This window comes from Homalodisca vitripennis, chromosome 2, assembly GCF_021130785.1.
Source record: "Homalodisca vitripennis isolate AUS2020 chromosome 2, UT_GWSS_2.1, whole genome shotgun sequence".
Lineage (NCBI taxonomy): Eukaryota > Metazoa > Arthropoda > Insecta > Hemiptera > Cicadellidae > Homalodisca > Homalodisca vitripennis.
The window spans coordinates 157558220-157578041 of NC_060208.1; the positions used below are offsets into that span (position 1 = coordinate 157558220).

General features: G+C 30.2%; 1 protein-coding gene across 1 annotated transcript; it reads left to right on the forward strand.

Annotated features, from left to right (window-relative positions):
* Positions 1-18764: 18764 nt before the first annotated feature.
* LOC124356354 lies at positions 18765-19394 on the forward strand. The gene has a single exon (XM_046807539.1). It carries the CDS (start codon positions 18864-18866, stop codon positions 19248-19250), a length of 387 nt encoding a protein of 128 aa, XP_046663495.1. The 5' UTR covers positions 18765-18863; the 3' UTR covers positions 19251-19394.
* Positions 19395-19822: the final 428 nt, after the last annotated feature.

Here is a 19822-nt window from a genome sequence, read left to right on the forward strand (position 1 = left end):
ATATTACCATAAGGCCGTGTACAAGTGTTAAATATACTTTCTACGGATGCTACTGTTGTTTATAACAAAAAAAGTATATTTTATGTATTTGTAATATATATGACTTATGAACTATAACAATATCAGCACAAAGTGATTAGCACATGGTCGGCAAAATCTTAGGTGGTTTGCATAGGTCAGTTATTGATTTAGATTGCACTATATCAATTAATAACAATTACGTTTTTCTTTGCACTCTAAATCCTATTTAATAATGGGTGTGTATTATTTATGTGTTTTGTAAATAGTATAAAAAACAAAGTTGAAAATAAGTAATTTTTACTGAATTATCATGTCTATATTGTTTCAGGATTCATGGTTAGAGGTTCTGAAGTTTTAGTGGTTAGCTATCCTGTAGACACACTGCCCTATACGTTTTGTAGTTAAATATACTTACTTTATATTATTTCAAAGAATTATAATTATCTGTAAGTGTTATGATTAATCAACATTTTACCGTATTCAGCAATGAACTGCGTAGGAACCGACTAAGTTATAAACCTACTTAACAAGGTTAGACTGGTGTTTAAGTGATACAGTACCTTTTTAACGTAATTAAGGAGCAACGGCGCTTATATACGATTAATAATTAGATTATTTCAATAAGCGGAGTGTAGTACCAGAATATTCAGTGTTTCAAGCTGATTAAGTCTTGTGATCGATTTCTATCACCTGAATAATATCAGTCACTGAAGCATAACTCATATATTATTAAGTAATCGTTATATTTCATATTTTAAACCTATTATCTGTTATTGTTATTATACTTAACATTTATTAAATTTATTATTAAATTGTCTTTATTTAATTCTTAATCTATTTTAACTGAGTTGGCATGTTTAAATTTTTAAACTTGAACGTATTAACGCTCTGGCTGGATGTGAGCAGCAGAATATGTACTGCCAACTAAAGAGTTACTTGACTACCAGTCCTTCCAACCTCATCCTGGTCAATTCCACTTTAGCACATCGCCACGACTTGCCTGGAGACTGAGATATCAACAGGAAATAATACTCTTGAACTCCTACAGCCAGGAGCTCGTCACCAGATATAACTTTCAATTCCTAGACTTAAATAAGATTGGCCGGAGGATGTTCAAAGTATGCACCTGTTGCAGCGAGGCAAGAGGCAACCGGGTGGCTTGATACAGTTGAGTCTAGACAATATGCACAGGTTAAATATTCGCCTCCAGCTATGTCCTAAATGCTCACTTGCATCCTCGGGTGAATCGCCCTCATTAACGTCTAGGCAGATGCCGCTAACCGCTACCGCTTCTGAGAATCTTCAGAAATGTCCAGTAACCCTATGTCACGAGTCCTGTCCGGATGCAGTGAAAATTAAAATCTGTGAAAGTGGTCACTGAAATAAAAAACCAGAATGTTTGTAAAGCTGGTGTTTTAAGATAAATATATCTGACCTAGATGTAACCCAATATATTTAAATTTTAATTAAATTCTGACAAAAACTCCTTTCTAAATATAAAACCTAGTCCATGCACAACGAAAATCGTCTCCAAATACAGAAATAGTAGTCAGCTCCATGGACGACATTTGTCCTAAGGAGTGATGACCCTTAATAATGGATCAGGTAAAGCAACTGATGATAAAAATTTATTTAACAAGTGGGCAACTTCCTTTAGTTCTCAATAATATTTTAATTAACATTAGTTTTAAATTTTGATTTTTTTTACTTTGCAATTTTTTAGTTAGGTTATTAATAATATTCTAGGCTGTTTTTGAAAAGCTATACTTTTGTTTTAAAATCCGATTAGAGGCATGAGCTTTTGCTGCATTGATAACGTTTCGGTAAATTCTTTTGTAAAATGTATGAAATATTTGAAATTTTCATTGTTACATTTAATAAAAACAGAATGATAAAACTTTAACATTTCTCTTTAAACAAGAATACTATGCGTGATTAATGGATTATTTTAGGGAACACCGATTTCTTGACCCTTTTGAAAGAACCCTAAGCCACTAAATAAAGTTTCAGACCGTAATTAAACGATTTAAACTGCTTTGCCGGAGATTCCCAGTTAATCAAAAAGTAAATGTTTTCAGCTTTTAGAGCTATTCAACATTTGCAGGCTTAAACGTCATTCTCGATTTGAAGGAAAGTGCTATGGGTTCCATTGTACATTCGTTACCAACGACCTCGTTCGCATATTGATCAGAGATAACTGGTTTAAACAAACGGACTGAAGTGTTTGGGAATAATTGTAATTATGTTGTCGATAGCAGTGTTCGATGATGCAGTTAATCTAGTCAGTACGTTCACTCACCAATTTAGATTTTATCGAAGGATATCGCGAAACCATTGAGATTTAGGTTTATGTGGTATATACCATTAATATTTAAGTCCTCAATTAAATTAAATTGTAGTTTGTTTGTGTATAAAAATTTTTAAAGCCAATATATTTAATAAAAAAATCATTGCAAAATTCACTTGAAAACCTATACTGACCAGAGTGTAACAGTTTTCTAAGAGATTTTAAATTAGTCTGACTCAAATTATAAATATGAGCTATGGTTAATTAAAAAAAAGTTATCTAACATATTTCGTTTACTAATGTTTTGCATAACTGCATACCTTCCCAAGAGCTTTACATTCGTCTTGCTGATGTTGTCAGCTCTGATAGTCAAGTAACTCTACAGTTGGCAGTATAAATTTTGCTACTCACCTGCAGACAGTTCGTTAGTACCCGCTATCAGTACCTCACAGTAGGTACTAGCTACAGGAGGAGTCTTCCTCCAGGTTTGCAGAAGCCTGTCACCTCGGAGTCCGTCAATTCCATCCAAGTGCTGTCCATGGCTATCCCCCTGATAACCACTGTATTATAATCAATGTTTTACTGTACATGGTACTTCTCACAGACACAGTAAAAATGTTGATTAATCATAACACATACAGATCAAAAGCTTCAAAACAACATAAAATAATTTTATTTGCGGAGCGTAGTGGGCAGTGGGTCTACAAGATAGCCTGGGGTAGCTAACCAATACAAAATCTGAACTTCTTAACCATGAACACTGAACTAACGTAGACCTGAAATAGTCCTACTTCTTATTCAAATTTATCATAAGGTTCTAACATATTGTATCATTAAACTAGCTGAAAATAATTGAGTTGTTACTAAAATTGTATCAGCTATAAAAGTATAATGGAGTGAACCAGAAAAGTTTTGGTATATCAATGAAATTGATCAAAGGCTTCGTAAAGAGAAAATCATTTGTTTTATATGTATATACCCTCCTATCCCAACCACACATACGATGGAAAAAATCCCTCCGTAAAAATGCTATAGTCTAAATATATTGTCAGGATTATCGTTACTGTTCTCAAAAAGAATTATTTTATACAGCAGATTGCGGCAAACACGTTATTACACAACCTGGATATAAGATCCTGTAAATAACTATTGCATTTTATTTTAATGGCGTATTATATACATATAGTATAATGGTTCATTACTATACACCAGACGGCATAAATCCCTTGCAGTTCTACACACGTTTTGTTATTCTTTAAAAATTTAATATTTGTATAATTTTAATACTTTGTAAAAAATACTTTAATTTTCTATAGTAAATTGCGTTTTTTTAGAACTATCTTTGAAATAACGTTTAAAATTAACCTGGCATATTTTATGTTCTAAACTAATTGTTTTTAGTTAAATTACCATATAAAATTTCAAAATAGTATTTTCAATACACTAGGTGATTGTTGCTAATATTTAAATAGTGGTATTAAGATGCGAAATAAAATGTGTATACTCTAGATGTATCCTCACATGTTATGGAGAATTTTCAATTTATATACAAGTGTTCGATGTATGCTAATATGAATTAAATGGTACGTTTGCACTCGTTGGTAAAGATACTAACGTTTAAAACTGTAACAATTTATAAAATATGTCAACACTTCAAACTTTCATTTTATATATATATATATATATATATATATATATATATATATATATGACATATTTTATAAATTGTTACAGTTTATATATATATATATATATATATATATATATATATATATATATATATATATACAACTAAACGCCATAAATTACAAGTTGTATTCCACCTTTTATAAAAATCAACTGTTCCAACAAGATTGAATTAGAAAAATTTCACGTCAGCTGGACTTTATCAAATGTTATGCACTGTGTTTACATTTTATGTTTTATTAATTCTTGTTTACATGTTATAGTTTTCTATTCATTTTTATTTAAAACTTCCTGAAGACGGGGGTATTAAATCCCCCGAAATATAGAAGTGAAAAATAGTTTTTGTTTTCTTCTATTCAACACAGTGATTAGTATATACAACTAAATATATACATAAACATACATAAATAATGAAGCATAATTAAATATATATTTTTATGTCTATGTGTGTCTTAGGTTCAACGCTATGTTCGGAGGTCAGATTGAGCTTCAGCTGACACTTTTTGATCTATTACGACAAACGTCACTCCAGATTCATGGAGTCAAGTCTATGACAAGTTCAGAATGCAGGCGCTGTACCCAGCAGGGGCCACTTCTCTCTGGCTTATACCATTCAGTTGAAACCACCACTAGGCCCAGCAAAATTTATGTGTCACTTAAATATGGGCAACTTGTTGGATGTCCAGGAGCGGCACATCACTAACCGCAAATGTCGAGATGCTGGGGTTTATTGGGAATTTGATAGGTCTAGTCTACTGTGGAGATTACTATTGGAGTTGGTGGGGTTTGTTCCCTAACCTCAGAGGTTCTTGCTAGCCTTAACAGGGGTGTGCCACCCCCTGCCTACTTTGACTGGAGAGGCTGGTTTAGAGCTGGCCTCCCCTTCATCCGGGGAGACATGACTTTGAGATGTAGTGCTCTAATTCTTCCTCATGGCCTCGATAAGAGGCGGCCCCTACTCCCTTACCTTACCCATCCTGAATATCTTGTCACTCCGGAAGCAGCGCAAAGGTTCTTACAGGACTAAGTGCAATTTATAAGCTTCTTGTCCTAATAGAACAAAAACAAGCAGGCGCAGCACTAAGAGGATGGTGATTTGAAAGAAACTCTCCATTCACATTGAATATACCCAATCCAATAAGGCTACATTATACACATTCCTACACAGGAATCTAGAAAGCTTTACCATGCATAAATTTACATGCTATAGTTTACCTTATTACAGTGTATTTAAATGTAGAGTGTAGTTTTATTTGGCTAATTATAATTCTACAATTAAAACAAAGCGTGAAATAACATGTATTATAGTGACTTAATAAGAAGTCAATAATTTTCTATGAAATTTATTTAAAATCTTAAACACTACCAATAATATATTTTTGTTGAAAAACAATATTTTATCTATGCTAGTAATGAATATATTAATCGTAGGACAAATGTTACCCTAAAAATATCATTAGATAGTCATAATTTATATGTATTAATTATATTTTGTAGCGAAATACAATGGATTGATGCTGGAATCCTACACCCCGTGCTCCACTTCGATTACCGTAAGCTTTGGTGATAATCATATTATTTCACAGGGATTATCTGATTATGCCTGGAATATCGGTTTTGATTAGAGGGGGCTTATCGCAAAGACGTCCACTTCAGGGATTCTTGGTACCGTTACAGACTCCGTCGTAATGGCACCGCAGTTGTACCCCGATTTTATTGAGTCAATATAGTGTACAAGTACACATTAGTGTGTACAAAGTGTACTAGTTACTTACAAACAAGACAGAAGTGTACAATTAATACATAAATTATAATTTCATTATCTAATGTATTTGCTTTGTATAACCTGTTTCCCCTAGAATGTTTTTTATTTAAGATATTTATTCAGTTATATATTTAAAATATTTATCAAATTTAATTAAAATATTTGTGTGATGGTTTCAAATAGGTTTTCATTTTGATTATTTAGTTAAATTTTCTTTACATACCAGCAAATTCATACTGCGAAATGAGTTGTTATTTAGTTTTTATTGAGGCACAACGTGCGTATATATATATATATATATATATATATATATATATATATATATATATATATATATATATATATATATATATATATATATATATATATATATATATATATATATATATATTAATACGATTTTTGTTATTTAGAGTGAAATATAGTATATCGTTACGCTTATGATACAAAATATTGGATTTAATTTAATTAGTATGCTATATCATACTTTACACATACTACGTTAACTAATTAATAGTATTCTTCTATGTATGAAAAAATTGTTTCAGCAATTATAATTGCCGTATACTGTGTTTTATTCCCGTGCGACATAATGTATTACAGCATAACTCTACCGCCAGCCCTCCAGGGGGTAATACACAACCCTGATTATCCTATTTTTTTCTTGTTGTATTTTTTACTCACCAAGAATTTTAATTTTTATGTTCTGTGTATTTAAAATTATATTTATGAATGTTACTTTCTCTAACGTTATTAATAAATATTACTTTAAGTTGCATAAAATTTTGAAATGCTGTGAAGAGAAGTTAATTACTATAAATATCTAATATTATCATGCTTCACATCTTCCTTCTTTAGATAAATTACCCGAACAATATAGTTATGCGATTGATAATGTTATACAGTCTATTGCATTTTTACAAGCAAATAAAACAACTTTGTTTTGTATAAAGCATACATTAAAAATTAGAAACTTAAGGTTACTAAAAAAAGTAATACATTTGAAATTTGAATACACGCCACAAAGCTATGAAGAGCACGTGGTGTGGTTAATAAAAGTTTCCCTCAACTTTTGCACGAAATTTATATATTTAATAACAGGGCTGTTACAGGGATAGATTGTTTGAAATGGTACATATAACTAACTACTGATAATACGATGGTTACTGGAAAATAATCGAATAGTATAATGTATTTGATTATAAATGGACTTTTATTTTAAGGACTTGTTTGGCGTCTAGAAATCCGGGTATAAACAATTTTAGTACCGATAAAGTAAGTTGAGTTACTATAAATCATATCTCAGTTATTTTTAATATCTACTTTAATTTAAATAATACCTAGATTATTTATATCCTGTAGTGGAGGAATCCTGAAGTTTAAGTCCGTAATATATTTTTTAAGGAAAATAGTGATGTATAAAGATAAAGCTGTGTGTTATTATTTTATCGAAAGGTCTAATAGTCAAGATGTACACAATTCCAGTAATTATAGTTCAAAAGTAAGAACATAAATACATAAAAAGATTTGAAAATCCCATTTTGGTTAAAAACTGTTTACTTCCTCACATTATAAACTATTTCTTGGCTAAGGTATGTCTGGTCCCTTATTGGCCTTTACCTTGTTGCCATCATCAAGAAACTATACATGTATATTTATACGTATATCTTGTCGCATGTCTTAAATTCTACTTTGGTCAAATACCTTCAACTTCCGACTAGTTTAGTTTCTGGTCTAATTTACTACGGTGCTGGTACTCTGTTTAGAGCATGTGCTTTAAATTTAATAATTCCAAGACGTAGGTGAGATTGGAACAAATACACAGTTCGTGTTAGAATCCCCTTTCAAACCATCTTTGTCGTAATTTTTCATAAAAATGGGTTGTTAATTTTTAATACAAGTAAGTAAAGTTTCATATTTCCATGTTTAGCCACATTTAAATGTTTAGGGCTGGTCAGTGTTCAGAAAAATCTATTACTTTTGTTGTCAAAATCATAGTGCCTATAAACGTCACATTTTATCGATGTGGGCCATGGGTAGGTATAAATAAAAAATATAGATCTAAATCCTTTTAAAATGCCTTTTTCTAAATAATTGTAATAAATGTATTAAAGCCACACGTTAGATATGTAACAAAACGTTTTCAAAATTTATCTAGTTATCGTCTGTAATTTTGATGGCAGTAAGCACTACTGTAAGTCCCATTTATCATTAATATGGTTGAAAATTAATTTATTTATTTGACCCAATCGTATTGGAAGGGAGTAAAGCCTACAGGAAAGATTTTACCCGACAATTACCGTTTCACAGGTTTTATCTTTAATCGATGTAAATATAACTGTTTGGTTTATATAAGCTTATCCCACAATATAAGTTATATTTCAATGTTAATTAAAAAAGGAAAAGCAATAAAATAAATGAAATTAAGTATGTTCTGTATTGAAACAGGAAAGCCCATACCCATATAACATACCACACATACATATATAAATATATAAGTTAAAACACAAAAGTTAAAAATACATATGTCCAATATTTAAAGAAAGTTGTCATAATAATTTAATGTTTAAGAATTTAGGAAAGCCTTAATCTTGTATTTTTCTTAATATATAAAAAGCGTCTATTTTTAGATTAAGGTTATTACCAAATAACTAACACAGGCAGTGCCAACGGATAATACGTTTATGTATTATTTGTATACTTTACTTGATGGAAATAAAGTGTGAACTATTTGAATACAAGAAGAAGCTGTTATTGTAGAACTGCTTCTTCTGCCTAGAGTAATGTTGTTCCAAGATTGGATCTTTGAGGCATTATTGTTCAATTCACTGTTTCCCTTTAATCCACTGGTAAATAGCTCTATCACAATGTCAAGGAAGCCCACCAGTTTGTATGTACTTGTAGGGAGAAATAATTCATAGTTTCGTTTATTAAAAAAAAAACCATTTTAACATTGTGTAAGTAGTATTTACAATGTAGTAATTGATTTTAATTCGTAAATGTTGTAAACTAGAGTAAAATGTTAGTGATTTACATTGAATTTGTTATCTGCAATACACTACTGATCAAGCAATGTACAATTAATATTTTAAAACATTTCAATTTTTATTTTGTCCGAAAAATTTGGATAAAAAAAATTTTCACAATTTAAAAACATTTCACGTCACTTTTCTTGCCTAAAACCTTCCGTTCTTTCTCTTTTGATAAACCTTCACAGATTGCAACGAGTATTTTATAAATGAATGAGGAAAATTGCTCCTATCGTTCTAGTGGTTGGTTCTTAGATACACGTTTTGGGATTATATTTATTTATACGATATAAGTATTAAAATTGATATCTTTATACAAATTTTGTTTTATATTTTGATTTACAATGACTAATAATAAACTTAAATAAATCCATACACTTCCATAAATTACGAATTAAAATGTCTATTTTTAAGTCAACATTTTTCTTCGTAATACAATTATAGAATACATTTACATATGGTTTAAACCCCATAATTTTTGCACATTTTGGTACTTTTAAAATAAAACTGATAATATCTCAGTTCACTCTTTTTCATTTACATTGTTTTGGATTTTAAATACTTATTCAAATGTTGTTATTAAGCAAAAATTATTACAAGACAAAATATTATAATTAAGCAAATGTATTTCTCATACTTTTCGATGAATTGTTTCACATGCTATGTAGTAATATATGTAAAATTTCATTCACCATCTTAAAGAGTAGCTCAAATTCCACTGTAAAGACTCATTGGTCAATTTCCTATAACGTCATTTACATTTCTCTGTAACTGTACAATAGTAAATAAATTGTATAAACTTTAAAGATTCATATATGATTTAATAATAATATAAAGGATGTTATTTAATGGACTAAGTTTCCAAAACATAATAGACAAAATGAGCTCGTCAAAACTTACCAAAATTTAGAATATTTCTTGCCTTAAGTTATTGTGATACTATTAACATTAATCGCAGTACAGAGATCAGTTATATAAGTAGGTAAGGGTTACATTTATTTTGTTATTTACATTTAATGTGATATATACAATCAAGAACGTTTTGTTTTATACAGAACAAGGTGATTTTTTATTTTGTTATTGTGTGGATTTTGAATTGTTCTAGTTAAAATCTGTGTTAAAAGTATTTGATTGCAAAAGAAGGTTGAATTTTTGTATTTTAAAAGATTTTAAATTTTCTCGAAGACAACGTCAACATCTCGTGCATTTATACATATGATATGTTGTTGTTGATAGTTCAGCTAACTAACCATGGTGACACAATATCTCTTGCCTATCTACGTGATACCCTAAATAATTTAATCCATCCAAACACATATGAAGTGGTCAAGTGGTCTTAGTAAAAACAATTATTTTCTGAACTAGGTAGTCATCAATTTCATGTTTGTATTCGGGAGACATAGGGGTAATAATAAAAAGGTAAGTTTTTATTTCACAATGTTCAACTTCATTTTATTTCTTTATACTGTATAATTATTTGCTTTTATGGAGAATAATAATTGTGTACTATAACAGGTTGCCTTATATGGCGAATACATTTTTGTTTATACTTCACTGTAAAAGATGTACAATTTAGTAGAATAGCTTGATGTATAGCATGCTCTGAACCACACAAGATAAATGTGACAGGAGTGTCGTGGCTGTCAGCTGTATCCAGACTGTTTGTCTCATAGACTACATCTTACAGAGATGTAACATTTAGGCAGCGATTTCTTGCATCACTGTTAAACTATAGCAATCCGTTGTCATTTTCCAACATTGGAGAATATAAATAAGTGCAATGTAAAATTTTATATATACCGGATGTTTAGAACAGCATAAGATATATTTAATATGAATATTTAGTGTGTTGGGTGAGTCAACCTACTATTCCCGTATACTAAATCTGACAGAGATGAAACGTGTCGACAGATAATTCTATTGTCATTGTAAAGTTATAGAGATTCGATGTAGCTTGGTAACATTGGGGCATGGAAATAAGTACGATGTTGAAACTATTCAAACACAACATGTTCAGAATCACAGCAGATAGATGAGACAGGTATATCGCGGGTATTATCTGAATACAGATCATTTGTCTTGTAGAATATATCTGGCAGACATTTAACCTATAGATAGCTACTACTTTTGTCACTGTAAAATTATAGAGATACAACGTAGTAAAATATTTATATAACTGCGGCTTTTTTCTCTACATTACTCATATATATATATATATATATATATATATATATATATATATATATATATATATATATATATATATATATATATGTACATAAAATGAGTTATAGATAGGATAACGCTGCAGTTATATAAATATTAAGTTACAATGCCTAAGAGTTCAGAATCATTTCTACATATATAACCTCATATTTTATTTAAAATTAAATTTCATCATCAAAGCTTTGCCATGCACCTAAAAATTATTATAACTCTACCATTTTTGCGTTAAATCACAAATATATCAATATACCTAGTAAGCGGAATGTTATATGAGCAAAAATTTTCAGTTTCAATTAGTAAGATTATTTTCTTTGCGTTTTAGTCTAGACACTGTAGCCAGTTGCTGATGAGCTACGAAATATGATTTCTTGACTGTTCGCAGAAAAATTATCGAACTGGTGGAGCAAGAATTTTAATGTTAGACGTAAAAATCTACCTCTTCATTGCTATTGAAAGTATAAAACACCGGTCCATGAGGGGTCTAAATTATTGTTAAACAATTATACCATGTCTACGTTGGTCTTTTGGATAAGCATGTTGTATACGAAAAATAATTATAAACACGCCAGTATGTTTTAAATAATTATAAAGTTTACTTTAAGCTTCATGAATTGTAAACTTACAGTTTATGAAATTGCATTTTATCTGTAACCGTAGCATTAAACGTTATAAATGTATTCAAAGCCGAGAATGCGGACTAAACTAAGCCGTCAAATGAACTCATTCATTTCAACTATCGCATTATAAACTCTAAAGCTTAATCTCAAGTGCAATTACTGTAGCTTAGGGATTACTATGCATAAATAAAACTACTTTATATAAACCCTTAGAGGTTGAATTACTGGATGCATGTAATTTCTCCCGTTACTGGACGAATTAACTCGTTTATCAACAACGCGTATTTTGTCCGAAATAAAAAGTAAATAACTACATATTTGTTAAACTTTTATGAATTGTTTTATTTTGTTTCATATAGTGTGCAGTCTATTATTTTTTCAATAAGAAAATACCACATTACTAATAAATTTATTTATTATTGACGAATCAGAACAATTAAATGAGTAATTCCAGTATATATTAAAACTAAAACCACATAAGTTACTTCGTTGTATAATGTCATCATCAGATAACCTTAAAATGTACATGTCCATAATTCCCAGGCTCTAACGTTTTAAGAATGGGATTTTGTAATCTAAGTCATTACCATGTCTTTTAACACTTTTAATTTGATTTTGTAAGCTTTATCGTATCTGTTTTGATGCAACATATTTTTTTTATCAAAACATTGTACCAATAATTAGCATTGTGGCTCTTTGCCACTGGTAGCTCAGGAATGTTAATATAATAGTATTTATTACTGGTAGTAATATTATAATAAGAATGCGAAGACTTTAATGTTAACTATGGGTGATAAAAAATTACACGGCAGATATATAGCTTGCATTGAAGGTTCAATAATGTGTAGTTATCAATACACGTGCTGTAATAAAAAGAAAGAGCAATAAAAATCAAATGAAATATTCACATGCTAACTGCCTTTATTACTGGTGTGATATTATTGTATGTATATGTAGTTTTGATGTAGTCAATCAAACCTAAACTTAGCCAGATTTTTAACTTCTCATCTATATAAATATTATTTCTTTTTTTTTCTTTAATTCACTTCTAGATAATTTTGTGGGCTGATCTACGCTTTTAATAGATAAATATTATTATTATTATATTTTAAAAATCTTCACAACGAGGAGGTGACTGCACTTCGAGCTCCTCCCTGGCCTTTATATCCCTTTAACAATACAAGATAGATATTTAGATTATTCACAACCATCAACATAATTTTTAACATAATTACACTAAAAAAAAAAAACAAAATGTGGTTAAAAATTATTCGGATTTTTAAGTAACGTCACAAGTAAGTTCTATCATCGATGCGCGAAGTAATAAAATTTCTAAGGTAGCCATTTCTTGTACCTTGCAAAACAACCTGCTGTAAAGACTTAGTCACAAATTTATGGGATGGGGCCTTAGTAAAATCAAACTGTAGTATCTGTTTCGATTGTGACAGATTATTGTCATTTGTCACATTCTCCATAATTAGTGGAGATGAATGGGAAAGGTTAAGCCAGTCTATCATTTCTATGTTTTTTGAATTAAGGAAGTTAAATTTTATTATTTTGAAAAATCTTAGAGCTGTCTCTAAAAATTATGTTATACATTTTTGAATTTAAAAACCTTATGTAAACCACCTCTAATAGGATATGAGACTATCTACTGAGGTAGACAGTAATATTTTTTCTAAATATGTGAAATAGAAATTATGATTTCTTACCGGATGACATTCACATGCAGATTAATTTTGGTTTTAATAATTTAAAACAGGTTTAAAGATCCGTTTTCACATAAATATTTCTTTAAAAATGTAAACATTCAGGTGTTCAGAATAAATTCATAGATAAGTAGTACCACTCGGCTCATAAAGTAATGCTGATATGCTATCCCGTTTAAATCTTACATTTCATCTTTATTTTTAATAAAGTACTTTCTTTTCGTGCCAAAATCTTTCAAATTTACATAATCTTTCAATTATCATAATGTTTTTTTCTTCCGTCTTATTTTGTAAATTAACGGAGTGGACCACACCACATCAATTAGTTGAACATCCTTCAAACATATAAATATAAACAATAATTGTAGCTGTTGCTCTATTTGATATTATGGCCCCTTAACAATATATATGGAGGGAAGGGTTCATTCAATGTGAATGTTGAATTTAGAACCGGTTCACCTTCCTCCTAGTGCAGCGGCTGGAGTCTGAAGCATTCACAGATTAGATCCTACAATCTGATGGTATTTTGATCGGAAAATAAGAAAACCGGCTACGAAGAAGCTAAAAATGACCTCTTCACACTAATTCAGTATCAGATATTACAGACGCTGCAATTAGAACATTCTCAATCTTCATACCATTTCCAAATTATTAATTATAAATAGGTCACGATAGGCAACAAATAGACTATATTATATATTATTAATTTTAAATATATGCTTCAACAAACCATGTAGGGGATAAATTGAATTCGTCTATATTTCGTGAGACTAGGTTTTTATGAATTAAATTTTATCCTCTTCATAACGTAGTACCTTAATATATAATTTTATTTTAATATTTTAATAAAATTAACAAAATTTAAGTTATTACGGCAGTAGAATAGAGACAAAAGTCCTGCTGAAACAGTGAATAAATTGTGAAAGAAAACCATATTGAAAATTAATAGTTTTATACTGGACATTCTTACCCAAATATTGATTTGATAAACATGTTATTCGAAGGAGGAACGTTGAAATTCTGTATTTATATTAGACTTTGTTCCTTATTTAATCTGTATATTACTTTATATATTTCATTGTCTTTGTATTTTTATTTTAAGAATGCTAATTTTAGTATTGATTTTCAAAGAATATTAAAACCTGAATCGAAAAACGAAAGAATCAATGCGTATGTTATATACAATGTATTTTGTCATTGCATCGTATGAAATAAAGCATAGAAAATTGTGGTAGGTATTTTCTTAAATAAACAATGCTTATTAATTTACCGTATGAAATTAACATTATAGTCCAAGTAGACTATCAGTTTCTCATATTATCAAAGCATGCAGGTTCATTTCTGCCGCTAATGGCAACACCACAGTCACTGGAGTAGTTGGATCACCTACCGCATTCAAAGATTCTGCTTACGTCCATAGTCCTCTGCTCTTGACCTTGTTTCTTTAAACACGGAGTTAGAGTTAAAAAGCACTTCACGCTATTCATACATAATAAGACCATATATATTTAGTTTTATAAGTGTTTTATAACTGTATGTTTTAGTTGACTTTTTAACGAGGTCAATACTGTGTTATACACAACTTAGATTAATGCCTTACGATCAGATATATTTGAACAAAAACTAGCACGAAGCTGCATGTGATAGGTACTAACGAAAAATATATGTCAGATCCTTTGGAACAATACTTCATTCTAATTAGTTTTTGATAAGATGAATGTAATCAAACTAAGTATAAACAGTCTTTCGATATAAATGTGAGGTGATAAGAGCTTTCCGAACCTTTCAGATGCTAGAGAGCGGAATCTGATAGAGGCATGGACTTGTCCGAGACGTTATGTTTGGGGCAGGAATTACTTATTTTGGACCACTCAGAACCTCCCAGAGGTTTTAACTTACCAGAGGCTGGAAGGTCCTAGGGGCTGAGAGATTCCGGAGGTCGATACACGAGACAGTGCACGATCCCTAAGAAATTGGGCCTACAAGATGTCGGGAAATGCTTCAAAGTGGGTGTTGCCAAAGTGTTAAATATTAAGTGTCAAATTCTACAATAGTCTAACTTCTTATAAATATAATTATAATAATTAAAAAAGCATTTTAATTTCTGCCTAAATCTTACGCTATGTATTTTTTTCAAATTTAAATAAACTATCATTTAATACATATTTAAGCTATAAAGAAGCCAAATTTGTTTGATTTAACATGCCAGTATATTACTATACGGCATTCTAGGCTCTCTCCCATTAGAAACTATATAATTAGCTATGAAACTTAGTTAATTACGTTGTAGCATAAGTTGTAGGAAAATATTTAACTAATTAAGTAAAATGTTTAAAAGAGAAAGTCGCCTAAAAGTTACTATGTTCTATAGCCAGTTACAAAGCGAAAGTGCAGGAAGCTTAGAGCACTGCGCGTAATGGAATTTTTTTGTAATCTTTTCGCAAATTTTAAAATAACTAGCCAATAATTTAAAAGTTGATTTATTTAAAAACGAATTAGTCTTAAAGAAGCATATCGTAGAAGATGGGACGAAGAGATTGACGTTTTATTTGTGATGAGAATAAAACGTCATTTTTAAGTATAAACGTAAAATTAAAAAAATGTATTGTATTGAGAGTAAAATAAAACTAGAGAAAAGTATAAAATATTTCTCTTGTACTTTTCATAGATTGGAATTCTGTAACACAAATATTTACTAGCCTGAATGTGTAGATCAAAACATTTTATTGGCAATTAAGACATGTTTTATTCACTATTTTAGCACCTATTTCAGCTACATCACATTCCAGAGTGAGCAATTGTTGGACAAATTTGGTTACGTTATCTATACGCATGTCTATATTTTATTTTCATAAACTCTTACGACAAATGTATGTGAAGTAGTCAAGCCGTAAGTTCTAGTCCTGTTTCTATACTTTTTATATTTGTGTTAGGAATAAAAAAAATAACAAACTTTCCCAATTAAAACAAAATTTACTATGTTAACAATAAATACATGAAGTTCTGTTATTAGATAATGAAATCTTAACATACACGTTGTATACATTAACATAAACTGTACATAAAAATGAATCTTATGAGCTTGAAAGTTGAGTTAAACCGGGTTGGTGTTTTATTAGATGTCTCATGTTACAACACTAAGGCGACTAGGACCAATATAACTGTAAATGGTTCACTTCTAGCCGACAATCTCCAACCCATTGCAGACTTTATAATGACGGCTGAATGTATCTTTCTTTTTATTACACTACTCGTGATAAAAATAACCGTTGACTATAGTAGGAACTATTAATATTTGATATAATAGTTTTATCAAAAGTAATACATGACATAGTGCAACTTAGCCTAATTAAATGTTGTGTCGACCAACCATGTAGTCGTCGGTTTGTGCTGGATTTGTTACAACTTATAATGCCCTTATATTTACAAAGATATAAAATATATTTGCGCAGCTACACTTAATATTGGTATCTGCAAATGGTATAGTTAAGTATTGTACACAGTTTTATGGAAATGGAGGCAATACCCTCTTATCCCGTCATCAAAATAATGGCAATGATTTCTAGTCTACACTTATCGTCATAAGTAACATATGTACTCCGGGCTTGTAAAATTATATTTTAATACTAGAGTGATTGCAAACTTTCATTGACAAGAATTAGTTTGGAAAGGCCTGTAAATGTTTTCTTTCTGATTAAGGTATATAAAATTATTAAATAAACTCTAAAACTTCGTAAATATAGACCGGATAACCATAAACTATTGCAATTTTAAATACGTTTTTAATGTTCGCTGGAAACTTTAGTTAGTTAAAGGGCATATTATTTTTAGGTCACCATAGAAAGGGCATATCAAAACCGTAAACAATAATACATTTTTCGAACAAATTATTAAAAAAAATAATCAAATCCACTTGATCGGACATATTTTCTTGTAAACCATAATAGATGGTTACAATAATGATCTGTTTTAACATCAACTGTTTCATAAAACCGCAAACGTCATCTTACAATTTTGAGAATATAATAATATTATTTAGCTATTATTATTATTAGTCGTACTTGATAAAAGTTTCAATACAACAAGTTAGTTATACCAAATAAGAATACAGAAGTTATAAAAAAGATACAAGTATTGTTTCCAGCTAAGTTATTAACAAATATGTACTTGTCTTGTAAATTGTTACCCTTTTTTTAACTTCATGTGTTAACCCATCCATCAATGTTATAAGTTTTTTTACTTAAAACTTTACCTAAAAGTGTCTAAATAAAATTAAACACGTTTTTATTTTGTCTAAGATAGTACTAAATGTAATGCCGTTAGATACATCATTGTATTAATAAAATAAAAGTGTGTATTATTATTAATTTGCATTACCAGGTTACATTACGTTATAAAAGGCTCCAATTGCGAAATTTATTAGTATTTTTTATGTAAGATGTCTTTATAAGTGCAGTATATTGTTTAATTTGTAACTTTATATTTTAAGAGCGTAAAATATAAAAAAGACAAGTTTACATAAAACTAACTATATAAAGAAATGAATTTATGAACAATTTTTGTTTATTAAAATTTTAAATTTAAAGGATGTTTGGCAGCCACTCTTAAATCATTCTGTGAATAAATTCAGATTAATCATGTATAACATAGAAATTACAATTATACTGCATGTTACTTGTAGTTTAAAACGTAACAAGTAATAGTTAACTGTGTGTTTACAATTTGATTTACTTTTGCAGGCATTCGTTGTATTTATTATAATTACATTATATGTACCAGTACTTCCAGATTGCTCTTATAGTACTAACATAAACAGATATTGGAAGAATAAAATTAATTTAAATTTAAAATTGTTTTATGTGTTCAACTAAAGATATAGAGTTAAGAAATGCTTTTTATCTTAGGACAAGAAGTTTAAAAATTGCACTTAGTCCTGTAAGAACATTTGCACTGCTTCCGGAGTGACTGGATTTTCAGGATGGGTAAGGTTAGGGAGTAGGGGCCGCCTCCTATCCATGAGGGACAATTTGGGCAGTACATCTCAAAGTCATGTCTACCTGGAAGAAGGGGAAGCCAGCTCTGAGCTAGCCTCTACAGTCCAAGTAGGCAGGGGGTGGCACACCCTTGTTGAGGTTAACAAGAACCTCTGAGGTTAGGCAACAAACCCACAAATTTCCTATAGACATGTTGACTGGCTGCATTAACTTTCCTCAAAGTTTTTGTCAGTTACCTCGATCAAAAGATGAACTTATTCAGAAGGTGTTTCCAGATGTTTCTCAAAATTACAGAAACCATGATTGGTTGAGCGAACGAGCTATACTGGCTGCAAAAAACATAGATGTAAATGAATTAAATTTCAAAATTCAAGAACAAATTACAGGCGAATTGAGGATATATAAATCAGTTGATTTGGCTACTAATCAAGATGATGTAGTCAACTATCCACCGGAATTTTTAAACTCGCTGGATTTGCCAGGATTGCCACCTCACAATCTTCAATTAAAGGTTGGATCGGTGGTTATAATGTTGCGAAATATCAACCAACCGCGTCTTTGCAACGGTACACGGTTAGCGATAAAAAATTTACTAAACAATGTGATAGAAGCAACTATACTCAAAGGAAAGTATAAAGGAGAGGATGTTCTCATACCGCGCATCCCAATGATTCCGACTGATGTGCCATTTGAGTTTAAACGACTACAGTTTCGAGTGCGGCTTGCTTTTGCTATGACTATAAACAAGTCCCAGGGGCAATCATTAAGTGTTTGTGGTATTAATCTAGAAAACCCATGTTTCTCACATGGTCAATTGTATGTTGCCTGTTCCCGTGTTGGAAAACCATCAGATTTGTTTATCTATGCGCCAGGTAATCAAACAAAAAACATCGTATACCACAAAGCACTACAATGATAATAATAATAATTATGATTCACATGATTAACAATAAAGCGATTACTTACTTTTAAATCCTTATATATGTTTTATTTAATTATTTTTCATTCACAACGCCCTATCACCAGGGTGACGGTTCTGTTCAGGAGAATTTTTTTAAATACGTAGGCAAAAAAACTGCCACATTACAAATCTTCTTGACAGGACGAAGTCTGTCGGGTCAGCTAGTAATTCAATAAAAACATTATACATTAATTATTACATCAAATATAGACGTGTTTTAGTTTGCTTCCATATCGGGTAAACAAACCGACAGCGACACTGCGATGACTCTATCAATATTTTCCTGTGAGGTGATAAAGGTTATGCAAGGGTAGACTTAAGTTCACTTTATTTGCTGCCAAAAGTTTCTTTAAACAATATGAAGTTCTCCAGTATCGATACACAGCATTATATTTTTATGTAAAAAACTTTTGTTTCGTTTTGGACGATCCTTGTCAATAACTTCTCATTCGCATCGTTTTGGGTTACAAGCGAAACAGATCATTGAAATGGGGGGAGGGTTAACTCTATTCTTAATAACCATTTAT

Coding starts and splice junctions, on each gene's coding strand:
- LOC124356354 (XM_046807539.1), top strand. CDS start 18,864: ATGTTGCGAAATATCAACCAACCGCGTCTTTGCAACGGTACACGGTTA.